This window comes from Lentinus tigrinus (genome assembly GCF_003813185.1).
Source record: "Lentinus tigrinus ALCF2SS1-7 unplaced genomic scaffold L226scaffold_49, whole genome shotgun sequence".
NCBI classification, from domain to species: domain Eukaryota; kingdom Fungi; phylum Basidiomycota; class Agaricomycetes; order Polyporales; family Polyporaceae; genus Lentinus; species Lentinus tigrinus.
In genome coordinates, this window is record NW_027137958.1 from 187526 (window position 1) to 213828 (window position 26303).

General features: G+C 57.2%; 15 protein-coding genes and 2 non-coding genes across 17 annotated transcripts; 13 read left to right on the forward strand and 4 right to left on the reverse strand.

Moving 5' to 3' along the window:
* The first annotated feature begins 708 nt into the window (after window positions 1-708).
* On the forward strand, window positions 709-3221 carry L226DRAFT_516027 (DEAD-domain-containing protein). Its single transcript, XM_067678464.1, has 6 exons — window positions 709-917; window positions 981-1468; window positions 1527-1625; window positions 1675-1978; window positions 2036-2289; window positions 2346-3221. The coding sequence occupies exons 1-6, from the start codon at window positions 915-917 to the stop codon at window positions 3034-3036; spliced, it is 1839 nt and encodes a 612-aa protein (XP_067529874.1). The 5' UTR covers window positions 709-914; the 3' UTR covers window positions 3037-3221.
* A 69-nt stretch (window positions 3222-3290) lies between these two features.
* L226DRAFT_471951 (uncharacterized protein) lies at window positions 3291-3735 on the forward strand (the record flags this gene model as incomplete). Its single annotated transcript, XM_067676425.1, has 3 exons — window positions 3291-3350; window positions 3407-3560; window positions 3626-3735. Coding segments are annotated over 3 exons (324 nt in total), but the record flags the coding sequence as incomplete, so codon positions are not given.
* Window positions 3736-5069: 1334 nt separating this feature from the next.
* Window positions 5070-5648, forward strand: L226DRAFT_280992 (uncharacterized protein). Its single transcript, XM_067673565.1, has 2 exons — window positions 5070-5134; window positions 5210-5648. Exon 2 carries the CDS (start codon window positions 5210-5212, stop codon window positions 5573-5575), a length of 366 nt encoding a protein of 121 aa, XP_067529876.1. The 5' UTR covers window positions 5070-5134; the 3' UTR covers window positions 5576-5648.
* A 358-nt stretch (window positions 5649-6006) lies between these two features.
* On the forward strand, window positions 6007-7923 carry L226DRAFT_472042 (protein kinase subdomain-containing protein PKL/CAK/Fmp29; the record flags this gene model as incomplete). The annotated part of the gene is made up of 3 exons (XM_067676431.1): window positions 6007-6224; window positions 6287-6921; window positions 6977-7923. The coding sequence occupies 3 exons, from the start codon at window positions 6007-6009 to the stop codon at window positions 7921-7923; spliced, it is 1800 nt and encodes a 599-aa protein (XP_067529877.1).
* Window positions 7924-8507: 584 nt separating this feature from the next.
* Window positions 8508-8843, forward strand: L226DRAFT_575763 (uncharacterized protein; the record flags this gene model as incomplete). Its single annotated transcript, XM_067685246.1, has 1 exon — window positions 8508-8843. The coding sequence occupies one exon, from the start codon at window positions 8508-8510 to the stop codon at window positions 8841-8843; it is 336 nt and encodes a 111-aa protein (XP_067529878.1).
* A 203-nt stretch (window positions 8844-9046) lies between these two features.
* L226DRAFT_539980 (uncharacterized protein) lies at window positions 9047-10036 on the forward strand. The gene has a single exon (XM_067681780.1). The coding sequence runs from the start codon at window positions 9530-9532 to the stop codon at window positions 9710-9712; it is 183 nt and encodes a 60-aa protein (XP_067529879.1). The 5' UTR covers window positions 9047-9529; the 3' UTR covers window positions 9713-10036.
* L226DRAFT_575764 (P-loop containing nucleoside triphosphate hydrolase protein) lies at window positions 9899-10526 on the forward strand (the record flags this gene model as incomplete). The annotated part of the gene is made up of 4 exons (XM_067685247.1): window positions 9899-10036; window positions 10093-10149; window positions 10206-10359; window positions 10423-10526. The coding sequence occupies 4 exons, from the start codon at window positions 9899-9901 to the stop codon at window positions 10524-10526; spliced, it is 453 nt and encodes a 150-aa protein (XP_067529880.1).
* A 518-nt stretch (window positions 10527-11044) lies between these two features.
* Window positions 11045-12399, forward strand: L226DRAFT_616977 (uncharacterized protein; the record flags this gene model as incomplete). Its single annotated transcript, XM_067686971.1, has 6 exons — window positions 11045-11360; window positions 11434-11522; window positions 11621-11643; window positions 11709-11849; window positions 11909-11941; window positions 12002-12399. Exons 1-6 carry the CDS (start codon window positions 11085-11087, stop codon window positions 12397-12399), a joined length of 960 nt encoding a protein of 319 aa, XP_067529881.1. The 5' UTR covers window positions 11045-11084.
* A 156-nt stretch (window positions 12400-12555) lies between these two features.
* Window positions 12556-13783, reverse strand: L226DRAFT_616978 (uncharacterized protein; the record flags this gene model as incomplete). Its single annotated transcript, XM_067686972.1, has 6 exons — window positions 13624-13783; window positions 13345-13502; window positions 13147-13282; window positions 12914-13039; window positions 12641-12853; window positions 12556-12566 (listed from the first exon to the last, which is right to left on the reverse strand). Exons 1-6 carry the CDS (start codon window positions 13745-13747, stop codon window positions 12556-12558), a joined length of 768 nt encoding a protein of 255 aa, XP_067529882.1. The 5' UTR covers window positions 13748-13783.
* A 143-nt stretch (window positions 13784-13926) lies between these two features.
* Window positions 13927-15144, reverse strand: L226DRAFT_539983 (APC10-domain-containing protein). Its single transcript, XM_067681781.1, has 6 exons — window positions 14852-15144; window positions 14660-14783; window positions 14529-14589; window positions 14293-14471; window positions 14132-14233; window positions 13927-14080 (listed from the first exon to the last, which is right to left on the reverse strand). Exons 1-6 carry the CDS (start codon window positions 14991-14993, stop codon window positions 14005-14007), a joined length of 684 nt encoding a protein of 227 aa, XP_067529883.1. The 5' UTR covers window positions 14994-15144; the 3' UTR covers window positions 13927-14004.
* Window positions 15145-15211: 67 nt separating this feature from the next.
* Window positions 15212-15284, reverse strand: L226DRAFT_t266. Its single transcript has one exon. It is a non-coding gene; the product is annotated as a tRNA-Phe (tRNA).
* A 104-nt stretch (window positions 15285-15388) lies between these two features.
* On the forward strand, window positions 15389-16278 carry L226DRAFT_555248 (uncharacterized protein; the record flags this gene model as incomplete). Its single annotated transcript, XM_067683049.1, has 4 exons — window positions 15389-15496; window positions 15554-15903; window positions 15955-16035; window positions 16087-16278. The coding sequence occupies 4 exons, from the start codon at window positions 15389-15391 to the stop codon at window positions 16211-16213; spliced, it is 666 nt and encodes a 221-aa protein (XP_067529884.1). The 3' UTR covers window positions 16214-16278.
* A 165-nt stretch (window positions 16279-16443) lies between these two features.
* On the forward strand, window positions 16444-20974 carry L226DRAFT_516042 (uncharacterized protein). Its single transcript, XM_067678465.1, has 9 exons — window positions 16444-16711; window positions 16819-16913; window positions 16971-17433; window positions 17491-17545; window positions 17599-18836; window positions 18901-19304; window positions 19355-19520; window positions 19574-20215; window positions 20266-20974. The coding sequence occupies exons 1-9, from the start codon at window positions 16505-16507 to the stop codon at window positions 20629-20631; spliced, it is 3636 nt and encodes a 1211-aa protein (XP_067529885.1). The 5' UTR covers window positions 16444-16504; the 3' UTR covers window positions 20632-20974.
* Window positions 20975-21032: 58 nt separating this feature from the next.
* On the forward strand, window positions 21033-21105 carry L226DRAFT_t265. Its single transcript has one exon. It is a non-coding gene; the product is annotated as a tRNA-Phe (tRNA).
* Window positions 21106-21224: 119 nt separating this feature from the next.
* On the forward strand, window positions 21225-23013 carry L226DRAFT_516044 (uncharacterized protein). The gene is made up of 7 exons (XM_067678466.1): window positions 21225-21418; window positions 21473-21565; window positions 21618-21738; window positions 21803-22203; window positions 22293-22516; window positions 22572-22671; window positions 22728-23013. The coding sequence occupies exons 1-7, from the start codon at window positions 21316-21318 to the stop codon at window positions 22946-22948; spliced, it is 1263 nt and encodes a 420-aa protein (XP_067529886.1). The 5' UTR covers window positions 21225-21315; the 3' UTR covers window positions 22949-23013.
* L226DRAFT_616982 (uncharacterized protein) lies at window positions 22955-23644 on the reverse strand. The gene is made up of 4 exons (XM_067686973.1): window positions 23441-23644; window positions 23313-23381; window positions 23218-23257; window positions 22955-23161 (listed from the first exon to the last, which is right to left on the reverse strand). Exons 1-4 carry the CDS (start codon window positions 23576-23578, stop codon window positions 23085-23087), a joined length of 324 nt encoding a protein of 107 aa, XP_067529887.1. The 5' UTR covers window positions 23579-23644; the 3' UTR covers window positions 22955-23084.
* Window positions 23645-23704: 60 nt separating this feature from the next.
* On the forward strand, window positions 23705-26095 carry L226DRAFT_516050 (DnaJ-domain-containing protein). Its single transcript, XM_067678467.1, has 8 exons — window positions 23705-23933; window positions 24018-24119; window positions 24169-24186; window positions 24245-24427; window positions 24493-24734; window positions 24792-24858; window positions 24913-25755; window positions 25832-26095. The coding sequence occupies exons 1-8, from the start codon at window positions 23829-23831 to the stop codon at window positions 25961-25963; spliced, it is 1692 nt and encodes a 563-aa protein (XP_067529888.1). The 5' UTR covers window positions 23705-23828; the 3' UTR covers window positions 25964-26095.
* The last annotated feature ends 208 nt before the right edge of the window (window positions 26096-26303 follow it).

Sequence of the window (26303 nt, forward strand, 5' to 3'; positions counted from 1 at the left end):
AGACGATGCCTTCGCTCCGCGGCTCCTGCCCGCCGCGCCCGAGGGTGCGCTCTCTTGTCATCGTTGTCGCTGCCAGTTCATCTGTGTTTGCATCTCGACGGACGCACGGACGCGCTTTTATTCCGATACCGGTTACAGTACCGATACCGAGTACCACCGATCCGTGTTCTCCCGCCCCAGGCCTACATACTCTATGATCTCGGACAGCTCCCAGACCTGCAGCTAGTACGCTTTCGCTTTCGCACTCGCACTCGCATTACCACGACGCTGGCCGCAATGCACCGCACGAACACTGTTGTCACTCGTATAGGTTTACATACTACATACTACATACTACATAGCATAGCGTTACGACCCGACCTCCGTCATTCGTTCGTTCCGTTGCCACGGTGCCCGGCCGCTTTGTTCAACGCCTAATTGCGGCTGGCTAGCAGCCAGGCCGTGCAGTTGCTTTCGTTTGCGCGCTCGCTGCGCCATAGCGTTATGTTCACGTTTGGCTTGGATAGGAATACGACCACTGTTTAGTAGCCCGCACGCGATAATTGCCTCTCTTTTCGTCCTCGTAGGTGTTTGCCTGGCGGCCCTCTCTAGCTACTCTACACACTCATAAGTACACCGCACGTTGTATACAGTCCCAGGGCCAGTATCCTTCATCCTTGGTCGTGCCGGCTGTGTCGGAGTCAGTGCCGGACCGGGGACAGGGTTTGTGCTTACGTAAAGGAGGGTGAGAATTTTGCGATGAATAATAGGCGCTTGGAGGAGAGAGCTGGAGATCCGTTTCTTTCTTTCTCTCCTCATCTCCCTTCCCCGCCTTTCTCCCCACCCGTCCCTTGTCCTCGTCCTTGCGACGTCCTGCTCGAGCTCGATCCCATAGACTTTTTCCTCGTCTACTCGCTACTCTCTCTATAGTCATAATGGTGCGTTTGTCTCTTTCTAGCCGCCCACGGCGACGCGCTGATTGTCGTCCACGTTGCACACAGTCTTACGGCGGTGGCTACGGCGGTTCCTACGGCGGCGGCGGCGGCTACGGTGGAGGTGGAGGTGGAGGCGGCGGCTGGGGCGGCGGTGGTGGCGGACACGACTCCTTCGACCGCATGGGCAACCTCGGCGGCGGGCTTCGTACCGTCGACTGGGCGTCTCAAAAGCTCTCTCACTTTGAAAAGAACTTCTACGTCGAGGACAAGCGTGTCAGCGGTCGTTCTGACCGCGAGATCGAGGAGTTCAGGAGGGTCAAGGAGATGAAGGTCCAGGGTCGTAACGTCCCTCGCCCCGTCACCAGCTTCGATGAAATCGGCTTCCCCGAGTACATCATGTCCACCATCCGTGCCCAGGGCTTCCCGGCTCCTACCCCCATCCAGTGCCAGGCCTGGCCTATGGCGCTCAGCGGTCGGGATGTCGTGGCAATTGCCCAGACTGGCTCGGGCAAGACGATCTCGTTTGCGTTGCCGGCCATGTTGCACATCAACGCGTAAGTGTTCCTACTCTACGGCTAGCGTGCATGTGGAGCTGACTGTATGCGCCTCCAGACAACCGCTGCTCGCACCGGGCGATGGTCCGATTGCCCTCATCCTCGCCCCAACTCGTGAGTTGGCTGTCCAGATCCAGCAGGAGTGCACAAAGTTCGGGTAAGCGGCCTTCCCTGTGCGTATATCGAGGTATATACTAACGTTTTAGCAGCTCAAACTCTCGAATCCGCAACACTGCCATCTATGGTGGCGCGCCGAAGGGCCCCCAGATCCGTGACCTCCAGCGCGGTGTTGAGATTGTCATCGCCACGCCTGGTCGCCTCATTGACATGCTCGAGTCTGGCAAGACCAACCTTCGTCGTGTCACCTATCTCGTCATGGACGAGGCAGACCGTATGCTTGACATGGGTTTCGAGCCTCAGATCCGCAAAATCGTCGGTCAGATTCGTCCCGACAGGCAAACACTGATGTTCTCCGCGACATGGCCAAAAGACGTGCAGAAGCTTGCAAACGTATGTGATTTTGTTGATCTCTCCTCGCTTCCTGAACCGACCACATGCGCCCTACAGGACTTCTTGAAGGATTTCATCCAGGTCAACATCGGTTCGATGGAGCTTACTGCGAATCACAACATCTCGCAGATCGTTGAGGTCGTGAGTGACTTTGAGAAGCGTGGCAAGCTCGTCAAGCACCTCGACCAGATCAGCCAAGAGAATGCGAAGGTGCTCATCTTCGTTGGCACGAAGCGTGTCGCGGACGACATCACAAAGTACCTCCGTCAAGATGGGTGGCCAGCGCTGGCCATCCACGGAGACAAGGAGCAGTGAGCATTGTCTATATCGTCAAATTTCGCGATTGAGACTGATGGCCTGTTTACAGGCGTGAGCGTGACTGGGTCTTGGGCGAGTTCAAGGCAGGACGTTCGCCCATCTTGATTGCTACGGACGTGGCGTCCCGTGGACTTGGTATGTTTTCATTTTCTGGCAAGCGCTGCGGCCGTGTGCCTCTGCACCATGACGAGCGTTCGCATGAGTGCGGATGCTGCTGCGGTCGGCGTCGACTGCGACGGCGATGGTCGAGATGTTCGTACAGGTCATTGGTTCGTCGGCGGAGCAAGACAGGCCAAGAGAGAAGACGCGCGCACGGAGACACAGCGGACTCCCTTCTGATCATACAACAGCATCCCTCTGACCTCCACCTGGACCCGGCTGCGTGTGTCGCTTATCGGGGCGCATCGCGGCAGCAAGCGGGTGACTGTAGCATGAACAGTTCTAGGACGTTCTTGGTATGGTATAGGTTGTGGTTATGGACTTGTAGGCTGTGGATCACGATCCTGGGACTTCAAACGTTCGCTGACCTCGCCACCTCCGGCACTTGCGCGTTACAAGACTTTTTGCCTGTCTTCCAGCTCGGACGTATCTCCTCGGCAGCCGCCGAGGTGACGGACCTTTTGGCGGACTGGCCGAGAACAGATCAGTTGACCGGGTGCGACCAAGCCACTGAGTGTGGGTGGTGCGGTCGTGCTCTCCGTCGCGATGCCGTCGGAGCGCTTGTGGTCTCCGTGTTGTGAGTTGTGTTATTGACCGCGCTCTTGCTTTTCTTTTCCCCCCTTCTATGTGCGACCGAACGCGGATGCTCGATTGGCGTCGTCGAACACAATCCAAACTCGATGCAACGTGGCTCGTGCGTGCTCTCATAATTCTTGTGGTCTCGCTGGTGGGGCTGCTCGTCTTTGCACGCACAGACGTGAAGGACGTCCGCTATGTCATTGTGAGTATTCTGCTACTGGTTTGACGCATGGATCTGTTGCTGACTTGGTGATCTCAGAATTACGATTTCCCCAACAACTGTGAAGACTACATCCACCGGATTGGTCGTACGGGAGTGAGTGCCTCGGTTCTGGCGTCTTCCGCATGTGTGTACTGACTTGTATTCCCCAGCGTGCCGGCATGAAGGGTACCTCGTACACGTACTTCACGACGGACAACGCGAAGCAAGCGCGTGAGCTGATCGGCATCCTGCGTGAGGCCAACGCGAACGTGCCTCCGCAATTGGAAGAGATGTCGATGTTCGGCGGCGGCGGCGGCGGCAGGAGTGAGTACTTTCTTCCACCTGGTTCTCTCTGAAGAGTCGGCACGCTGACTGGATGCTTTTCACAGGTCGCTACGGTGGTGGTGGTGGTGGACGTGGACGCGGGGGCGGAGGAGGTGGTGGCCGCTACGGCGGACACGACAACGGATACGGCGGACGGAACAGCGATCGGTGGTGAGGCCTTGAGGTCATGCCCCGATCGTGGCGTTGGCGCGCTGCGTGTTCTCTCGTGTTCTGTGGTTGTACGTTGTGCATTGCGTGTCGGACATGCGTTCCGTTATAGAGGCTGATACTCGTACTCGATACCATCTGGCTTGGTAGTCGTCATGGTCATTGTGATCCTCATCCTATGTTTTGTTGCATTCGTTTAGAATCTGCAGCTCGTAATGTCATTCCGCGGGCCCTGGGCCTGCATGATATCATCCGCCCGCCTGTCCGACTGCCTCAGCGATCGGGGCCATAGCTCCTAGTAGTCCTTCGAAAGCTCATTGCTACGCCTAACGAGAGAAGGTGGGCGTGTGGAGCGTTCCTGGCGGATTTGGTTGGGTTTTGGTTGGATTTTTGGCAGGCAAACCGAAACCCAGCCGAGCTACCAAACAGGGCCTTAAGGCTAAGCTCTACCTCAACTTGAAGCATAAGTATCATAGGACGCTACGTCAAGACGATCCCGGACTACCCGGCCTTGGCATGAACAATCGGCAGCAATCGAGGTCGCACAAGCTCCGGCAGAAGCTCGACGCCATCTGTAAGCAGGGGCTCGAGACCATCCGAGCGCAACCGTGCGGTCGAAGAAAGCGTGTTCAGTCAGATGGAAAACGCGGCCCTGAGCGCTGCCTCCAACGCCCTGAGCGCTGCCTTAGAAGCCCTGAGCGCTGCGTCTAAGGCCCTGAGCGCGACTTGCACGGCCTCGTGGTAGTTTGCTTCTGACTCGCGCTCTGCTGCGAAGCGTGTTCAGGCGAGTTTCCCTCGAATCATTCCCACTATTCCAGCGCGGTTCAAAAACGATTTGACAAGAGAATCGACTCTGAAAATTGATACGGACAGCTCGGCTTTTGAGCTCGTCTGTGGGCCAAATACTTATGGTTCTACTGGCGCTCAGAGTGCCTACTTGCAGAAAGCCTGAGCGTATGTTGATGTGGGCTATCATTTCGTATCGCACTGTCAGCGCGGTTTTCCGTCGGATCTTGCGCAGCCTTCTCTGTGGGTGCGAGTGGGTCCTGAAGGCGTACGAGCTCAGCCGAGCTGCCCTCTCTGCAACAGGGTCCTGGGATCCTATTGTTCAGGTTTCGTCTTTTATCATTCCCATCGTAGAGATGGGTCACAAGGCCCTTCGCAGAATGTGCAGATGCCATCGAGCTTCGTCGTCCTAGGAATACCATGGCTCATGCGCCGAATTATAAAATGCCCCTTCTCTGCAGCTGGGTCCATCTCATTCCCTCTCACGTCGACAGTTGGGAGGTACGCCCCGCCGTCTCATATCAAAACCCCGTACTGATCTTGAGATGACCATCTAGCTTTCAGTCGTCGTTTCTACCAAAGAACATCCCGTGCCAGATATCTACCAAGATTGCCTACAAGTACGTCCCGCCGCATGAATCCACGATCCCGCACCAATCTCGAGACAATGTTGGCTAACGCCGAGGGCATTTTAGATGGCTTCAAAGACTTTTAAACCTCTCTTTACCTTCGTTCTCGATAGCAACCGGTGGAAGAAACTCGTCGACCCCTCCGTCAGACGGGGCGAGACTGCGCTCCCCCAGAAGGCGGCCGACCAAGAGCGGCTCGGAGTCCGCTTCGACTACGACACGGAGGTCGAGAGAGACGGCGTGGTCTACCACAAGTTCGCTATGCAGCCTAACGCCGGGAAGATACCTTCGTCGATCAAGGCATTCAGGGACGGAGACCCGAAGGGCACTCACGCCGAAATGGCTCCGATGTATGTGAAGAAGGACGGTACTAAGGAGGATGTTGAAGAGGCCATGAAGCAGGCTATTGACCACTTCATTGGTATAAGATAGATGATCGATGATCCCCCCTCTATTGTACTTGTAACCCTGCGTTCGTCTGGACAGAGATCGAAATATCAGCGCGCTGTTTCAGTCACTTCGTTACCAGCGTTCTCTAGCGCCAGTGTGGCAGTGCCAACTTCTTGGGAAAAGGGACAACCTGGCTCCTGCGAGGGGCCTGAGCCATCCTTCGCCCCTGGACTTTCTGTCCGTCGTGCCGGCACATCGCGAGGAATATCCGCTATTCGAAGCCGGAGTCGGGGCTTAGCTTGAGGCATCGAGCACTCCGATGCCGCGTGTGATAGTGCGCCACGTGGCCATCGTCTATACACCAGTGCAGCCTGAGCGTCTCTGATCACTTCTGTTCCGCCCCCCACATTCCTCAGCCTGCGTCTGCCTGTCCTCGAGCTCGTCCCTCCTTCCGCCCGTAATCGTCCATAGGCATGTCCTGTCTTAGGAGAGCGAGGCTCGTCTCTCACTTACGCGCAGTCCCCACCTTGCAGCCTCTGCGCCTTCACTCCTCTCCGCGTTCAATTGGCGTATTCTCCCACTCGAGCTCCATCGCCACCGCGACCCGTTGCTTGCCACGTCGCACGGTTTCCGCCATGGCGCATACTCCCAGCGACAACGACCTTTTCGAATATACCTCAGGGCGGTGGCTGTAAGTCTCATGCATATCATTCTTACGGGACATGCACCTAACGTGTGCTCCAATCTCTTCAGTGTTAACGACAATCTTCGCCACGCAGAGCGCAGACGTGTCTTCAACGTCGATGCTTTACGTCGGCTTGCAGCGGAGTCCGTCAACCGCAGTCCCGATGACATCGAGAGTCTGCGAAAACTAGCCGAGGGCGGGTTCAACCGCGTCTTCCTCATCACCATGCGCGACGGCTTCCGGATGGTGGCGCGCATCCCGTACCCGAGTACGGTTCCCAAGTACTTCGCTGTTGCTAGTGAAGCGGCTACGCTTGCCTTTCTCCATTCGTTTGGGGTACCTACACCGGAGGTATACGGATACTCCCCTACGCCGGACAACGCTGCGGGAACTGAGTATATCTTCATGCAATACATAGAAGGCGTTAGCTTGGGCGACGTATTGTCCGACTTAGAAGAAGGGAACATCATCTCCATTCTACGCCAACTCGCTGAATTGGAGTCGAGTATACAGAGATTGGTCTTCAAGGCCGGTGGAAGTTTGTACTTTGCCGAGGACCTGGCAAATGTAGCCGGGAGCCCCTCCGGGCTTACTAAGCCAGTCGTCGCGCTACAAGACATGCCTCGTTTCTGCATCGGTCCAGAGACAAGCCTGCCTCTGTGGTTTGGTCAGAGGTCGCAGCTCGACGTAGACCGAGGACCATGTAGGCCTCTTGTCTTCCTTCTGTCATTGTTCCTGAAGCTAACTAATCGCTTTAGATGCCACGATCGAAGAAGCCCTCGTACGAGGAGCCGAAAAGGAACAAGCGTACTTACGGCGGTTTGGTCGACCGCTGTTGCCCTTCCAGCCCGCCAGGAGGGAAGCTTATGGGTACCAGAAGCAGCAGCCGTCAGACCACATCGAAAACCTGGACCGTTACCTCCGCATCGCGCCGTCGCTGGTTTCCAGAGACAAGAGATTCGACTACTTCTGTATCCGCCATCCCGACCTCCAGCCGAACAACATCCTTGTTTCTCGGTCGCCCGACTCCAACTCGTACGCCATTGTCGGCATCATCGACTGGCAGCACACCTCTATCCTACCCCTGTCTCTCCATGCGGGTATTCCCAAATGGCTGCAGAACAACGATGGTACTGGCTGGCAAGCCGAGATGCCGCCTTCGTTGCCAGAGAACTTGAGCGACATGGACAAGATCCAGCGAGAAAGAGAGTTGGAACTCTACCGTCGCCGCTTCCTCCATTACTACTACGCCGAGCACACGAGGAAGTACAACATCTTTCATTGGGTAGTGTTGGCGGAGGCCGTGGGCTCGCTCCGTCGCCGCCTTTTCCGCCACTCCCGTGACCCGTGGGAGGGCGAGACTATACAGCTGAAGCTTGCGCTGGTACAAGCGATCGAGCACTGGGAGGCGCTCGCAGGAGAAGGCGTGCCGTGTCCTATCGCCTTCGACCCCGATGACGCACGCGAGACGATAAAGCTGGCTGCGTTGCAGAGGGAAGCGGACGACTTACTGGAGGTGGCGCGGGACAAGATCGGCACGGTCGGGTCGGAGGACTGGGTGCCCGCCGAGCACTACGAGGAGGTCGTGGCACGCAGCAAGAAGTTGAAGGAGCATACATTGTCGGAGCTCGAGGATGACGAGGAACGGGCTCAGGTTGCGGCGAACTGGCCCTTCGATGACAAGGATGAGGAGGACTACATGTAATGGATCGAATTAGACGTTTCACCAGATATTCCGCGGCCCGCCATGTGTCTAATCCGCTCACTCAGGCTCTTTCACTCTACTTCCGATAGCATTTGTGATCTGCTCTCCCATGCGCGCACGTTGTCTCTGCGCTGACGTGACCGCTTGCAACACGCGAACGAGCGTCGGTACTCGACTGCGCTTGCGGGTAAGTCGTCCTCCAACCTTCTGTTCATCCTCATCGATTCAGATACAAACCTCCGGAGGCTCCTTTTCCGTGCTCGGCTGCGATCTTTCAGATTTCTATGCTGAGCTCAAGGAGCCTTCGGGCAAAGTCGCGCGTTTCGTTTCTTCCCTCTGGCGACCTTGTACAAGGATGACGAGCGGGTCATCAAGTTCAAGTATGTCACCTACCTCAAGGATACCGCCGAGGCTTGTGTCACCTACCGAGCCGTCGAATGTGAAGGTGCTCAGCGGCAAATCGTCGTTACATAGTAAGTTTGTCGAGCGTTACGGACTCGGAGCAGCCGCTCACGGGCTCCTTGCATTACTATGGCGACATATGGCTTTCCGGGCCCGAACGTAACGGGTGCGGCTCTCGCAAGATGGTGGTGATGGAGTACGTCGAGGGCATGAACGCACACACGATGCTTCATTCCTCTGGCCAACGCGCCCTTCCCGGGCCTGCTGGCGCGCTCGCTGCTGTCAAGCGTGCGGTGAAGTTGCTGCACGATCAGGAGATGGTGCACGGCGACATTCGATTGGGCAATGTCATCATTGCGAACCCGACCGCCGCAGATGAAGAGGACATGGACAAGAGAGTCAGGATTGTGGACTTCGACTGGGCGGGCAGCGGGCTCGGTGCAGTACCCGCTCTATCTCTCCTTGAAGGTCACGAATTGGCCAGTGGGAGTGGCCGAATAGGGGTACATCACAGCTGAGCATGATAACGAGATGGCTCGTAGGATGGCGTAGACTTGGTGGTGGTGATCAACCGTTCCGAGACGGCTTTCCACGATTGCCGTCTGTATCAGTATTCAAGACGCCTCTTGAGATTTCAGCGGTAGACACCAGGTTTAGGGCAGGCGGTCCTGCTGAGCCTTAGTTGGGCACGCTCTCATCCTGCTGCCAACTTCCAGGCCATGAACTCGGCCATCTCCACACCCCCGGACTCCACCATTCCTAGAGACTACCAGGACTCATCTGCATTTGCACGAGCTGCGACTCTACCTATCCTTCCGGAATTGCGCTGTCGGAGACTTCGCATGGTCCTACCCTCAAAGTTCCTTCGACTGGGACAGGGGTCCGTATGCCACGCGCGGCCAGGAGTGGCAAGGACTATGCGCGCGATGGAGACGACGAAGATTCCAGGACATCTGCTCTAGAAGAAAGGATGAGACGCATGGAAGAGCGGTTCGGAGGGCACGCGGTCGGAGAGTGCTGGTGTCCTGGGCGCGACAAGCTCGGGACCGTCCTCGCCGACACAGCCCCATCCGAAGGTTCAGCAGCCTCAGGATTAGCGGACTCCCTTCTGATCATACAACAGCTTCTCTCTGACCTCCACCTGGACCCGGCTGCGTGTGTCGCTGATTGGGGCGCATCGCGGCAGCAAGCGGGTGACTGTAGCATGAACAGTTCTAGGACGTTCTTGGTATGGTATAGGTTGTGGTTATGGACTTGTATGCTGTGGATCACGATCCTGGGACTTCAAGCGTTCGCTGACCTCTCGCCACCTCCGGCACTTGCGCGTTACAAGACTTTTTGCCTGTCTTCTAGCTCGGACGTATCTCCTCGGCAGCCGTCGAGGTGATAGACCTTTTGGTGGACTGGACGAGAACAGATCAATTGACCGGGTGCGACCAGACCACGGAGTGTGGTGCGGTCGTGCTCTTCGTCGCGATGCCGTCGGAGCGCTTGTGGTCTCCGTGTTGTGAGTTGTGTTATTGACCGCGCTCTTGCTTTTCTTTTTCTCCCTTCTATGTGCGATCGAACGCGGATGCTCGATTGGCGTCGTCGAACACAATCCAAACCCGATGCAACGTGGCTCGTGCGTGCTCTCATAATTCTTGTGGTCTCGCTGGTGGGGCTGCTCGTCTTTGCACGCACAGACGTGAAGGACGTCCGCTATGTCATTGTGAGTGTTTTGTCACTGTCCTGACGTATGGAACGTTGCTGACTTGGTGATTTCAGAATTACGATTTCCCCAACAACTGTGAGGACTACATCCACCGGATTGGTCATACGGGAGTGAGTGCTTCGGTTCTGGCGTCTTCCGCATGCATGTACTGACGTTTATCCTCCAGCGTGCCGGCATGAAGGGCACCTCGTACACGTACTTCACGACGGACAACGCGAAGCAAGCGCGTGAGCTGATCGGCATCCTGCGTGAGGCCAACGCGAACGTGCCTCCGCAATTGGAAGAGATGTCGATGTTCGGCGGTGGCGGCGGCGGCAGGAGTGAGTACTATTCTCCCGGCGGTTCTCTGAAGAGTCAGCATACTGACTGGATGCTTTTCACAGGTCGCTACGGTGGTGGTGGACGTGGACGCGGGGGCGGAGGAGGTGGTGGCCGCTACGGCGGACACGACAACGGATACGGCGGACGGAACAGCGATCGGTGGTGAGGCCTTGAGGTCATGCCCCGATCGTGGCGTTGGCGCGCTGCGTGTTCTCTCGTGTTCTGTGGTTGTACGTTGGCGTGTCGGACATGCGTTCCATTATAGAGGCTGATACTCGTACTCGATACCATCTGGCTTGGTAGTCGTCATGGTCATTGTGATCCTCATCCTATGTTTTGTTGCATTCGTTTAGAATCTGCAGCTCGTAATGTCATTCCGCGGGCCCTGGGCCTGCATGATATCATCCGCCCGCCTGTCCGACTGCCTCAGCGATCGGGGTCACAGCTCCAGCCTCCCTGGCCCTGTCAGCCTCCGCTGCGGCTCTGGTCCTCGCTCGCCATCATTCCCCTCTCCTCGCACACACAGACATGTTGTTTGGATACTCGCTCCGTCCTGCAGTTGACACTGTCAAATGGATCGGCCATCTGCTCGTCAAGCCGGTACGTGCCATTCTTGCGTGCTTCCTCAGGGTCACGCTGACTGAGCTCTCTCGTTCCGATCGCACGGGTCGCCTTCTTTGCACACCTGCACTTGCACTCGCCTGCACCGCGCACGTAGCCCCCCATGAAGAAGCAGACTTTGAACGTAGCGGGCATCACCGTCAACGTCTTCTCTTTGGAGGAGGAGCAGGGGGAGGGCGCTGAGCAGCAGACTGCCAAGAAGCCCGTCGCGATGATGTTCCTCCTCCACGGGCGCACGAGCAAGGCCGACCATATTGAGCTTGTTGCGAAGGCGTTCTTGGATGAGGTCTATCAGAGGCGGAAGGCTGGAGAGGGGAAGGGAGAGGGAGAAGGTGCGGGAGATAGGCAGGAGGTGCTGGATCTGTGGATCGTTACCTTCGTGAGTGCTCTGCGTTCATGCTTTTGGATGTGCAGGGGGAAGAGGACGGGAGGTTGCTTATCACCCGGGCTAGGATCATCGGAACCATGGCTCGCGCACGGTGGACGACCTGGCGAACCAGGCGTGGAGCGATAACCCCAGCAAGAGCAACCAGCAACATGCGTACGTCTCTAAAGTTCATCTTGTTGTGGAGTGGCAGGTGATGCCATTCGCGTGCGTACATATGGACCCATGCTGATCTCTAACTTGTGCATTTGTAGCATTGACATGTACGCTATCCAGAGTATGTCCCTCTTTGACCCAGGAGATGCGGAAGCGCAGACTGACCATCTGGCTCGCTTGTGATAGCCGGGACGGCGCAGGACGTGACGTCGCTCATCGACTTCTTGCCCTGGTACCTGTTCCCGAACGAGGAGCGTGAGATCAAGGAGTGGATTGTCTCCGGAATCAGTCTCGGCGGCCACTCGACGTGGATTGCGCTCAAGAACGGTACGTCTGGGTGGGCATTTGCCTCACTAGTGCGCTCGCTGATCAGTACCACGGTGCAGACCCGCGGGTGAAGGTCGGGATCCCCATCATCGGTGAGCTCTGATTCTGTCGTTGGGAGGGGCTGGTCGGGTGCTGACAGGAGATACATACAGGGTGCCCGGACTACCTCGCACTCATCGTCCCGCGCGCGGAGGCGTCGAAGATCCCGATTGAGCCCCCGTACTTTCCCAAGTCCTTCCTCGAGTTCGTGAAGACACACGACCCGGTCGCCACGCCGCACACCGCAGACAAGAGGGACACGAACCCGTTCCGCGGGAAGAAGATCCTTGTGCTGTCTGGGAAGGAGGACGAGGTCGTGCCGTGGGCGGCGTCGAAACAGTTTGTTGAGGAGCTCGATACCGGGGAAGAGGAAGAGGGCGTGAAGGAGGTGTTTGTCGAGCCGGGCGTGGGGCATACGTGTTCGCCGAAGATGGTCAAGATGGCGGTGAGATTCTTGTGGGAGCGGGTGTTGACGACGGCCCCGGCAGACACACGCACCGCGGCGCTGTGAGTCGAGGTGAGGTTGGATCATATCGGATTCTATGTGGGTATCCGGAATCGATGTATTTGTATCTTGTATCGGTAGCTGCATTTGTGTTATGATACACGAGCATGAAGTGATATCCCTGTATTCGAAAGCAACTTAATAGTGTACAGCATGCAAGAGTCATACGTTCCCTGTGAAATGTCCCGTCTACTTCTCTGCGAACCCGAGTTAGTCGCTGCGCCTTGTCGCAACATGGAACACGCACTTGGTCCGAGCTTGAGCCACTTGGGCAGTTTGCGCTCGCCGTCGCCGCTGGGAGTCACCCCACCGAGAGTGCTACTGAGAGTCTTCCCCCCGCCGGAGGAGGAGCCCTTGTCGTCCTTGCCGACATTTGGGTCCTTGTCAAAGTCGGGCGGAACGGGGAAGTCTTCGATCACCGAAAGGACGGGTGCGTCTAGTGGGGCGGAGACGTCTGGGTCTGTGCGAAGCATGTGTGATCAACGTTGGGTAGGGAGAAGGTTTGGAGGGAGGGGCTTACGGTTGAAGCGGTCGTCCTCGAAGCGGATCATGAGCTGGGCAGCGGGGGCGAAGTTGAGATCTAGGAGGGTGAGGTCGCGGACCTTGGGGTCGGAGACTTTGTACTCGCGTTTGGGCGGGGATTGGTCTTCTCCATAGATGAGGTAAGCGTTGGGACAGAGCGAGGTGGGGAGATGAGGGATGGATGTGTGCAGGGAAGGATAGAGGTGATAGTCAGATGGACGAGATACTCACAAAGAACGAACTTGATGGGCTTCACGTCCTCCCTGAGCGAGCCGCGAACAAAGGCGTACACAGAGCGGATCTTGTCCGTTGAGGGGAACGTCTTCTCGAGGATACTCCTGTCAGAGAACTTGATACGGATCGTGGTCTGCGTCCCGAGGTCGGAATCAGGACCAGCAGGAGCGCGAAGGGAGACAGGGCGGGACGTACGTGGGGCCAACGCGCACGACGCTTCTTGTCGTCGGCCTCGCGCATCGCTGCTGTGCGAAGGGGCGCGTTCTGGAGCGCGTCGCGGCGGGCGGCGAGCATGGCCTGCTGAGCACGAACATCGGCGGCGGTGGCGTCGAAGTAGCTCTCTGGGAGCTCAGCTGTGGGTCGCGAAGGGTGGGCACAGGATGGATGTCGATGGGCCGGGTGCGCACGATACGACAAGTCGATGAAACGGGCGAGGATCAATGAGTGGTTGCTTATGAGACAAGAGAGACGTACGTGGGGGCTGGTGTGCGGTGGGAGGACGAAAATACCGGAACGCGGGCTTCTCTGGCGCGGGCAGGGTGGCATCTGGTGCACCGGCAGAGTTGGAGGCAGTTGCAGGCGCTGTGGTTTGAGACATGGCGGAGAGAGAGTGTGTAGAGTAGAGTACAGTGGCAGAGGCAAGTCTCCGTTCCCATATCTGTCTGGGCGCGAACACCAGCCGCCCTGATCTTTATACTTCTATTCTTGCTCGAGCATAGGACAAAGGCGAGGCCAACCACTCCTCTAGATACAGAGCATCCTCGGCATGCAGAACAGTTGAGTTTGAGCCATATCTGATCATGTCGCCAAAATATCGTACAAACGTCTGCACTACTGCTGCTAAAGTCCCTAAACTCATCGAACCTGCTGGTACATCCTATACTGGGGCGCGACGAAAGGGAACGGCTCCTCGTGATCCTTCACCTTGGACCTGTGCGCATGTGAGCCTCAAGCGCGTAGTCAAGGAGAAGATATGGCGTACTCTGCAGGCCCTAGCACTTTCAGTCCGCGTACGTGCGTGTCTTTGCCGTTCATGTGGTTTGCGAGGATGATGATCTGGAGCATATACGCGTCCACAGATTTACTGTGCGGCCTGTCAGCAGAGCGCAGGGTACCTCACCGAGGGTGCAGACAAGGACTCACAACCCTTCGCCGTCCTCGTTGGGTTCCATGGACACGTCAAAAGTGATCCACCCGTCGGGCTTCTCGATGGTGAGGATGCGGATGTCCTGCAGGTCGACGCTGCCGGTGCCTGCGCGTATGGCGATTGTCGTGGGCGTGTACGAGTCGTCGAGGGGGAAGCTGAGGTACATTGATATTTTCTGGGCGCGGTTCTGGACTCAGCACGCGGTAGGGACGGGAAGTAGGGGCGAACGGACCTGGATGGAAACCTTGCGGGGAAACTCGACGGTGATAAAGTGCGGTTGGGGACCGTCGGAGCTGCATTCCCCACTTTGGGGTCAGCACGACCTGCGGTGAGCACGGGAGAAGGAGAGCGGGAGGCACGTACTGCCAGAAGGTGTCCGGGTCCTCGTCTGTGAGGCACTCGGGCCCAAAGCCGAACTTGAAGGACGAGACGGACCACTTTGCGAGGTGGCCGATGTCTGGCCAGGGGAGACGTGGGGGCAGCTTGCCTGAGTAAGGATTACATGTTTACATGTTTGGGGCTGAGATGGAGAGAGAAAGACGAACACGAACGGACCTGGATGCATGATGGGTGCGCCGTCACCCGCGGTGGCGAGCATGGTACCCACTGAGCCTGCGATGGGGAGTCGTCTGCGTGCGATGATGGGGGCACCGGGGATGGCAACACCGGCAGGGATGGTGGCACTTGCACTGGTCATGGCGTGTGTTGATGAAAGAAGAGAGTGGATGCACGCGGGTCAAGCACGAGTGGCGATTAGATGGAGGTTGAATTGCATGCTGAGAGACAAGATGCGGTCGACCCGGAAGGACATGGTCGCGGAGACCAAGCCGTTTGCGCGATGTACGACTGCATTCAAAGTTGAAGTATGCCCTACCGTCATCTACAACAAAAACGTTGACGAGCGTGATAATAACGTGCCAAGAGCGTGGATTGAACACGCGACCTCCAGAACTTCAGTCTGTTGCTCTCCCAGCTGAGCTATCTCGGCGTTGAATTTAATGTGAATACGATAGATATAAATGCCAATGCAATCAGTATAAATCAGCCACAAACGCGCTCTGCACGCGATCGCTCGCGTTCCCGCCGGTCACAATGGCTGCCTTGAACGCGGAGGCAGGACCATCCTCGCCACACGAAATCAGAATCACGAACCATGGCAAAATCAACAACTGGGTGTCCTTTGCGCTCGAGCATTTGCAGGTGCGTGTGTCTAATCCCTCAGAGGCTGGCCCACTCACAGCGCGCACGATAGGACAGAAGTATGAAGACAGACCGCTAGTGCTCCACACGCTGCCCGCACCGAAAGCCAATACTCCTGCCACAGGCGAGCAGACCGCGACTGCCGTTGCGGAGAAGAAAGCGGGGAGCGGCCTGCATCCCTCGATGGCGACCATCCCGCGCCTGGTGTCTGTGGTGGAGATCATCAAGCGAGAGTACCTCAAGACGCTCGACCCCGCACTTGCCGAGTCCGGCTCGTTGTCTGGACTGCACCAGTACAACGAGGTTGGCGATCTGGCGGAGGCGGGCTATGAAGAGAGCGAGGGCTCTGGACGTGCGGAGCAAGACCGGCAAGAGTCGCTGGCGCGGGCGCTGCAGGGCAGGAACCAGTGCGTATCGCATCGCTCCTGGACACTCCGAGACTGACACAGACGTTGCAGCGTACAACAGAAGAAGATTGCGTTCATGCGGGTCACCCTCGCGCGCAAGCAGATACCCGCGCTCGCCGCTCACGGCGCCACGTAAGTTTTTCTGCGTTTGCTCCCGCGGTGCTCGTCTGAGGTGTGCTGCAGATACCAAAGCCCAGCAGTGCGGAAGCTGAACAAGAATGTGCGGGCACGGCTCAGGAAGAAGAAGGCCAAGGAAGCGGGTGCTGCAGCAGTTACTGATAGTAATGCTAGTAATAGTAGTGGTGGTTAATTACATGGCTATTAGCGTCGATAAGTAGAATATAAGACGATTGCCCGATGCGGGTGTTTGGAGGCAACAAACAAAGGGGGCGCGGCTCTGGACGTCGCCGACATCGACCACAACGTCCGCCTCACCGTCCCCGCCCCCGCATTCCCGCACCCCCCACACACACCGAGCTCGTCGTCTTTTGCCTCCCGCTCGCTGTTCCAGACATCGTGCTCCTCCCGCAACACACCCGGCCCCCCGCTCGTGGCTGATCGCCGGCGTGCTCTAAAACGGTCGGACGCGCCTGTGCCTGCGATGGCTCGACGAACCGCAACTCCCGCCACACCCGCGCCCCCCGCGCCCCTCCCCCCGCCCCCGCGCGACCTCGCCGCCCTCGCAGAGTCGGACCCACACTGGGCTGCCAACATCCATTCTCTCCGCCGCAACTGGAAATGGGCCAACTTCTCCCAGTTCTTCTACACCTTCGCCCCCCTCCTCAACATGCCCGACGTCTTCCTCTCCGTATGTACCTCCTAGTCTCTCCATCGTCCCCCGTCGACGTGTCATATCAATTTCTCCTTCCTTCCCACCACCTCCGACACGCTCTGACGCGTCCGTTCTCCCCATAGGACGTCGAGGACGATCTCGCACGCGGAACTAACCTCTATCTGCCCCGCATCATGCATCGACTACTCTATACGCTTTCGCAGGACCGCAAACTGAGGTCAGTTTAGGTCCAACTCCTCCAGCGCTTACTCCCCTTACCCCATTCCCTCTCCAGCATCGACAACTGGCAGACTGCCCTCCGTCGACAGTACCTCAGGCGTGACCCTGCTGCTAACCCGATCGGCCCTGAGCCCAAGGCTCCCTCTCGTGACTCTTCTCTCGCCCCGTCCGAAGAGGTGCAGGAAGAGGCGAAAGAGGATGTCACTATGAACGAGCCCAAGCCGGAGGAGGGAGGCCTGTCCGATGGCAGGCACTCTGAGCAGCCGGCCGAGAAGGCACAAGGCGAGTCTTCCTCAGAACCGAAAGCTGAGCCTATAGACGACAGCCAAGTGCCTGCGAATACGGAGGAAGACGATCCGTCTAAAGTTGAGGAAGAGCAACAGGAAGAGAGCAAGGATTGGCTTGACCTCCCCATGCTTGAGAAGCTTGACTCCCTCCACCTGCTCACTGAGTGGCAGTTCCAGAACCCGCACCGCGTGCGTCAACTCATGAAGGATGATGACGATGCCGCAAACTGGGTATGTTGCCTTCCCTGGCCGTTGTGCGTCGTGCTCTACTCATCGCGACTCACGCAGCGCATCGAACCTATTGGTTATGACGCCAAGACCAACGCGTACTGGTTGATTGGACGTGCGTCCTCTCTCTCTCCTTAAATTTCGCCGTGGTTGCTCACTTCCTCGCAGCCGACCGTTTATGGATACAACGCGTACCACCCAGACCACCGCGGAACCGCACCCTCAAGCGCAAACGACCTTCTGCTCCTCCCAAGAGGCCTGCGCCCAAAGCGCCAGATACGTCTTCAGACGAGGAAGACGACGAGCCTGTCGCGCCGTCCAAACGTACCCGGATACAGTCCAACACCCGTTCTTCTCGATCTCAACCCCAGGCCAAGGCCAACGGACGTTCAACGCGGGCCTCCCGCCGCGCCGCGCCGTCGTCCGACGAGCTCGTCTCTCCAGGAAAAAGCACGCGTGCAGCGAAAGTTCAGGCGAACAAGAAGCTAGACATTCAGGCCAAGGAGCTTGCAGAGTTCCAGCGGCAAGCTGCTGCCCTCGCGCGTGCGCAGACGAGTCCTCGCAGTCCTCGCAAGTCCCGTGCGGCAGCGACGAGCCCGGCGAAACGAGCGGTGGGCACCCGTGTGAGTGCAAGGTTGCGCGGCTCGGTCCGGGGGGGAGGTGATGGAGGGGAGGACGATAGCGACGACGAGTGGCAGCAGGTGCCCGAGGAATGGTTGCAGGAGGAGGCCTCGTCGCAGAGGCGTACGAGGGCGAGAACGCGGAGTAAGGGGAAGGCGAGAGCCGAGCTAGAGGATGATGAGCCGGAGGAGGACCCTGAGGCGGATGAGGAGGAGCAAATGGATGGTGATGAGGAGCAGGCGGATGTAGCCGAGCAGCAGCCAGCCGACGAAGAAGAGGCCGACGCTGAGACCGGCGACGGAGACGATCCCGTGGAGGCAGCTCATGCTGACGAAGACGCGGACAAGGACGACCTCCTGCAGAAGGCAGGGCTCGAGAGCGGCAGCGTCAGCGACCTGACAGATCTCTCCGATGCAGAGGAAGCCGAAGACGACGATGCAGAAGACGATGAGCCAGCTGATGCGCCGCCTCCTGCGAAACGCCAGCGCGGCGGTGGTAAGAGAGGTAGAGGCGGTCGTCGCAAGTCTGCCGCCTCGAAGAGGACGAGTACGAGGGCACGGCGCGGGCGCACGGCCGCGGAGGCCCCTTCATCTCCGGCAAAACAGAGTTCTTCTCCGTCGAAAGCGAGGGCACAGACAAAGTCAAAGTTGCAGTCGTCAAAATCGAAGTCAAAGTCGCAAGCGAACGCTGACGCCGAGCAGGAGCCGGTGCGAGAGCCGGAAGAGGACCAGGAGGAAGAGCTGCCTGCGCCGCCTTTGCCCGAGGGCTTTATCGAGTGGGAAGCGGTACGTCAGGAGTCTCAACCGCTCAGCGCCGAGATGTGAGATTTGACTGACTCTCATTTGACAGATCGCGGTGACGCTCACCGAGTGGGAGCACGTTGCCGATCCATTCGAGAAGGCGACGCACTACCTGGAGAAGGCGCTGTACAAGATGCTGACGCAGAACATCGTGCCCTTGGTGACTACGGACCTGCGCGAGGCGGAGAAGCGGCGGCGCTTGGAGGAGGCGATCGTGCACCGGAAGCGATCGTCGCGCATTGCGTTGAAGGAGAGCGAGAAGGAGGAGCAGAAGATGGCGGCGCGGAAGAAGGCCGAGGACGAGGAGAAGAACGCGAGGGCCAGGAGGCAGGAGGCAAGACAGAAGAAGGAAGAGGAGGAGAGGGCAAAGCGGGAAAAGGCGCGTGAACAGAGGGCGAGGGAGCGCGAAGAAAGGGAGGCGAGGGCGAGAGCGAAGGCCGAGCGCGCTGAGAGGTACGTCCGATTGAGTGTCACGAGGGCAATCCATCTGATTTTGGGTGCAGAGAAGAGGCAGAGGCAGAAGCGGCGAGGTCGACTGCGACTCCTGTCAGCGGCACGCAGCAGTCGTCGTCTTCATTACAGCCGAGCCGGATGGTCACTCCCAACGGTGTGCGTACGCCAGACTGGATCCTGGACTGTGAGATATGTCACAGGCAGGGCGTTAACGTGGTTAGTTCTTGTCTTCTTCGCCTCCGTTCTCGTGACTGACTCACGGCTTGCAGGACGATGGAATGGCTATGGTGTCGTGCGGGTCGTGTAACCGGTGGCAGCACATCAAATGCCACGACCTCGCTGATCAGCGAGCTGGCCGCCCGCGACGTGATTGGGAGAAGCAGCAGTTCTACTGCATGCGCTGTCGCCAGCGTGCGGCCAACGGTGGCACATACGGCACGCAAGGCTACCCGATGCACCAGCAGCAGCAACCGTATGGCTGGCAGCAGAGGAGCGGCGGTCCTGTCCACCTCCACAAACCTGGGGTGGACCCGTACGCGCAGACGTCGGACGTGCGGTATTCACATTCTTCGCATACACAGTCGCATCGGTCTCCGGTATTGGAGAACGGAGGCGGAATGGGGTACTCACAGCAGCAGCCGCAGTATCTGCAGAACAACGTTGGTGCTGCCTCGTACTCCCGTTCGTCGTACCCTAACAGCAATTTGTCCATCCATCATTATCAGCCGGACCAGCGAGGGCTCTCGTCTCGTGCAATGCCTACCAGTTCCCAGGGCTCGTGGAGCAGTAACGGTGGATATGGAGGCCCCTCGGATCCGTTGACTGGAAGAATGCCTTCGTCATCGCAGTACGCCTCACAATATAATGGCGGCGGCCTATATGGCAGCAGTCGGATGTCGACTGGATACCAGGTATGGTTGCATATTTAGCGCGTGTATGCGGACCACTGATTGTGCATTAGAACCACTCCTCCCCACCTATTCCTCAGTACAATGACCATGGCGCCGGCATGTCAAGCTCACGCTGGTCGTCGACGCAGTCGAATGGGTACAGCTCGCCCGCTGTGCAGGAGGCGGCGCAGTCGCTCGCGTTTATGCATGACAGTGCTATCAGCGGCAGCAGTCGGTACGCAAGCTCGAGCTTGCCGGCGCAATCGTCCTCGTACGGACAGATTCCGGCATCGTCGTCCCAGTCTCACTCGTCGTACGCACCACCACCCCCCGGGATCGATCCGCTGACTGGACAGCCGTTTCCCCGCGTGGAGCAGCACGTCGGGCATCGACTGGCCCATTCCAGTAGCTCGGGATCGTTTAACTTCCCCTCATAACGCCCTCATACGTCTGCATATTAGTGTATAGATGCATATGGGCGCTGGTGATACCTTTGCGCACTGACGCAATAACTCTTGCAAATGTTGTCGACATTGAAGTTTGTTTGTTTTGTTTCCGAACGTACATACATAGTACATAGTATTTGTCGTAATCGTCGTCGTCTTGCGACTGGGCAGCCCTCGATGGTGGATGGATGATCTGTTACTTACCTGTAGATGTAGGGCGTTGACATTGACTTTGTTTGTAGTGTCGCCTGACTGTGTTAATATACTAGACTCTCTACCGAGTAGTCTTCGCATGAATGGATCTCCTGCGGAGCACCTGAGGATTCATCGGAGTGTGGGATGGTGATTGGCATAAGGGGCGAGTTTTACACATGTGATGAGAATGATATGACGCCGAGATAGCTCAGCTGGGAGAGCAACAGACTGAAGTTCTGGAGGTCGGGTGTTCAATCCACCCTCTTGGCATAGACAGAAGGGCTTCTATTTTTGCATAAATTTATCGATGAGAACGGGTGATAGTAAGTACCGAACTTCATCTGCTTAAGTAGTAACGGGCCAGTATGCGTTCTTCTATCTTGCGTTCATCTGCCGCTTGCCATGGGTCTAGACTAAACGTGACATACACGCCCCTCTACTTCCTGAAGTTGTACTTTCAGTACTAGGGTACTGTGCAAGATGTTCGATACGTCTCCTTCTGTGGAACCTGCCCCGCAACTTTCGCTGGAGGACTACCGAAGGTATGGCCGGCAGATGATATTGGACGGCTTTGGGCTCGAAGGTTGGTGGGCGTGATCACAGGGTGCTTCATGTTTTGCTAAAGCAGAAAACGCAGGTCAATTGAAACTGCATCAAGCATCTGTGGTCATCGTTGGCGCGGGGGGTCTTGGGTGCCCTGCTCTGCAGTATCTTGCGGCTGCCGGTGTCGGTAGGTCTCTCGACAGGCTTATACTCACGTCGGGCTGACAGAACTATGTCAGGGACCATTGGTGTTATTGATCATGACGTCGTCGAGATGTCCAATCTGCAGCGCCAGGTGCTGCACACGGAGGCCAGGGTGGGCATACCCAAGGCCCTCTCGGCCGCAGAAGCGATAAGGCAGTAAGTCTGGTGCTACACCGTGTTTCACCTCATTTTCCATTCCCTCTCTGATGAACTATCCTAGATTAAACTCGCACGTGAAGGTCAACCCGGTCACTATTGCGTTGACGGCGGAAAATGCACTCGAGTTGCTTGCGCCATATGACCTCATTCTCGATTGTACCGACAACCTCCCTACGCGGTACTTGCTCTCGGATACGGCCGTGCAATTGGGCAAACCACTTGTCAGCGGCGCTGCGCAACAGTTTGAAGGTCAGCTGTGCACATACAATCTTCCCCTCAAGGACGATTGTGAGAAGAACGAAGAGGCGCGAAGAGGGCCATGCTTCAGATGTTTGTTTCCAAAGCCGCCTGCGCCAGAGCTGGCGGGTTCGTGCGAGGAACTGGGTGTGCTCGGGGCGGTGACAGGTGTAGTTGGGAACTTGCAAGCGTTGGAAGCGATCAAGATCCTGACTGGTTTGCATGGTGCGTCCGCAGTTGGCTTGCGTTCCATGCGTGCTGACCCTTGTGCAACTCTTCAATTTCTGCGTTGTATATTGCGACGTATGCGGTAGATGGGAAACCTTCCCTACTGATGTTCTCCGCGCTCGGGATGCCGCCGTTCCGAAGTGTGAAGCTACGCGCGAAGAGAGCGACGTGTCCTGCGTGTGGGATAGAGGGAGCGAAGGTGGGTAAGATCGAGGAGACGGACTATGTCGCGTTCTGTGGGGGCGGGAGGCCAGATTGGGTCGCGAAGGGCCTGGTAGAAGGTACACGGGATAGTAGGATACGTGCCAAGGTGTGCGAATTTTATTGAGAACCTCGTCGCGGAGCTGACATGGTATGTGGTGCAGGAGCTGAAGTCGGCCCTTGATCATGCTGAACGCAGGCCTCGTATCCTGGATGTACGTTCCCGGACGGAGTTCGGCATATGCCATATCCCTGGGTCTATGAGTGAGTTGCTCTTGTCAGCCTGGGGAGTAGAGTCCTGACTCTTTGACGTGCTGCAGATGTTCCCATCAAGGAGCTCCTTGCGAACCCTTCCAGTGCGGGACTGGGTGCTGGGTCAGCAGACGGTGACGAGTTATACGTCGTGTGCCGGTTGGGCAACGACTCTCAGGTTGCAGTGGACGCAATGAGAAGCGCGGGGAAGACAGGAGTGGTGAAGGACTTAGTGGGAGGGCTCCAGGCGTGGGCGCGGGAAGTAGACAAGAGTTTCCCAATTTACTAGGCTCACCGGACGACAGGCGGATGGATGCCCAACATGTTGCAATGGACAACAGTGAATGCGTGAACAACGATGGGTGTATTAGGAGGTATGTACTATGCGACGAGTGGAGGTCGAGACGAGATGCGTCATGCAAGCTCTATAGTGAGTCTGAGGGTTGAGAGTCGACACGCTCCTTCTTAAGGCGAGCGACGTATGTCCTGTTGATCATGTCGACTGGAGGAACCGTCAGTGACTTGCTTCGCAGAACAAGAATCAAGGACAGAACATACAGGCTTCGAGGTAGCGGTCCATGCATTGCGCGAGGCATTTCTGGAATGGCAGAGTTGGCTAGGGCTATCTAACAAATTCCACAACGAATACTCACCTGCTCGGAGCTGCTGAGGTCGGAGCCAGGTTTTGGGACGCACTTGGCGTAGCATTTCTCCGTAACTTTCTATAGCAGCTGTTAGCCACATACCCAGCAAACCAGCTGACGTTGGGCTGTGTACTGACACTCATAAGCTCCTGTGCGTTCTGGAGCGCGAGCTCGTTCCGGATCGAGTTTTTGAGGTTTTCAACACGCGCAGCTGTCTCTGCAGGGTTACTGGGGGTCCCTGTTGGCGTGCGGCTGGCACCGAAGAGGGAGGTCATGGCGTGAGTAAAGACGGTTCAGAGGAGGTGTGGAGGTGTGAGTGAGGTGGCCGAGCGAGGACAAGTCGTGACGCGCTCGGACTCGTCGCCTCTCGCGTCCCGCAAGCCGGCGTTTAGCGCTTTCCTCGCTTCCATCATCTCCCTCTCCCTCTCAGTGCGTTCATCGTCCTTTCGCCTGCTTCGGCCACAAGCTCGGTATCTAGAACTCTAGACACAGTACAAACACACACACCACACATCGCGCACGTAGATGGGAGCGCGTGAATCGAGGACGCAGGGAGAAGCTCCGGCGGGCCCTCCGGACTACTATGCTCTTCTCGAGGTAGACGAGTCAGCCACCGCGGACGAGATCAAGGTGCGTGAACTCTTCGAGGATGTTCGCGACAGCGTTAGGAAGCTGTCGCGCGGCTGGGTTCTGGCTAACTCACTGCCCTGGCAGAAATCCTTCCGAAGGCTTGCTCTCGTTCACCATCCCGATAAGAATGCGCAGGACATAGAGGGCGCTACCAAGCGGTTCGCCGCTATTCAGCAGGCCTATGAGGTTGGTTGGCTCGGAGTGCGATCGCGGATGTTGCTCATGCGACTTCTAGGTCCTCAGCGACGAGCAGGTATGTCCCTCGCGTGCTCCCTCTATGTTTCCTCCCCTCAGGTTCTCGCCTTCTGCAGGAACGTGCATGGTATGATAGCCACCGAGCATCTCTCATTCCGGAGCCGGATGCGGCGGACGTCTTCGAGGAGATCAGGAAGGGCGCGCCCCCGCCCCGCGCGCGTGATCGTGGCTTGACTGTTCGGCACCTCACGCAATTCTTCGATATCTCCATCTACGACGGTTTCGATGATGGTCCTAACGTGAGTTTCTCTTCAGTGCGTGCACGACCAGATCACTCTGACATCTAGTATGCCATGTTTCCCAGAGTTTCTTCACCATCTATCGTAACCTGTTCAGTCGGCTGGCCCACGATGAGAAGCAGTATTCGGATGTTCCTCTACCAAGTTTTGGGGATTCGACATGGCCTTGGCTTTCACCATCGAAAGAAGAGAAAGACCAGTGCGCCCGGACGTTCTACGCCTATTGGACAAATTTCGTGACGAGCAAAGAGTTTGAGTGGGCGGATCAATGGAACCTGGCCGAGGCACCAGATAGGAGAGTTCGTAGGTGAGCATTGGCACGTATTCGTCTCATGTCGATCGTCACTGAGCCATTAATTGCCAGACTTATGGAGCGCGATAACAAGAAGGCGAGAGACGATGCTCGAAAGGAATACAACGAAACAGTCCGCGTGCGTCTCATGTTTTGTTGTCAATTATTAGACGCTGCTAAGGACACTCGCTAGTCCCTTGCTATGTTCATTCGCAAGCGCGATCCACGGTACAAGACCCACATTGCGCGACAAGCGCAGGGGCAGTCTACCCCACAGGGCGCCCGCACGCCCAAGCCTGCCGCTTCCGGGACCGCACAACCTGTGCCGCAATTCGTCGAACAGGAATGGCAGAAGACGAATACACGCGACGACGCGGCCGATATCGAGTGGGCAGCCGCCGAGGGCGAGGATGAGGAAGAGTGGGAGTGTGTCGCATGCGGGAAGAGCTTCCGGAGCGAGGCGGCTTGGGATAGCCATGAGAGGAGCAAGAAACATATGAAGGCGGTCGAGGTGCTGAAGAGGCAAATGGAACAGGAGAATGAGGAGCTGGGACTTGGAGATGAGGGCGTCAGACTAGACGAGGAGGAAGAGCCCGTAGATGGGGACGGACAGGAGATACCGCCACATTCAAGTGAGGACGAGGACGGGTCAACGGCGCCTGTAGAGGAGCATGAGGAAGAGCTCAACGGTGTGCCGGCTGCACTGCACCAGAAGTCGAGTGGAGAGCCCGAGAGGGAGTCGGATGAAGACTTGCTCCCGGCATCTAGGGCCAAGCGGAAGAAGGGCAAGAGCAAGCCTGCGCGACCCCTGTCTCCCGAAGCGTTGTCCAAGAGCGAGAGACGTTCGCGCAAGCGCGGCGGGGATATCGGGTTAGAGCATCCTAACGGAGACAATCTTGACAGTGGCGTTGCGACCCCTCTGCCCGAAACTGAGGAGCGTGAAGGTCGCGGGCCGTCCAAGAAAGAGAAGCGACGTGCGAAGGAGGCTGCGAAGAAGGCTACCGCTGTCCAGGCATCCCAGCTCCGAGAGACATTGGTACGTCGTTACTCATTCGTGTTAATGTTTTGTCGGTTTCAGTGCTCATCACTTGCCTTCGGGCATTGGGTCATAGGCATGCAATGTGTGCCGGGCACCATTCAACAGCAAGACTCAGCTATTTGCTCATTTACGGGAGGTTCCGAGCCATGCACTTGCATTACCGCACTCTGACAGTGGCATGAAAGATAAATCAAAGAAGCGATAGCTACAATGCCAATATCTGTATAATACTTGCACTGATGTCTAGCCTCACCATGAGAAGTTTAGTGATTTATTTCCATAGTCACAAATTAAATAAGGACTGGCAGGACATCTTTGTAGCCTAGTAGGGAGGAGGTTTATCTTTTTTTCTCTTTCCAGTGTGCCCCATACTCTGTTACATGTAACATCCCTTCTCTTGTACCTGTAAGGCAATTGAAATGCTTGGGACCGTCCCTTCTTGCTGTCCCTTAGCAGAAGCATTGACTTTATCTAGATTGACTCAACAACCACAGCAATTAAAGCATGTAGTCACTGACTCCTAGAAGCATGATGCTCTTAAGTTG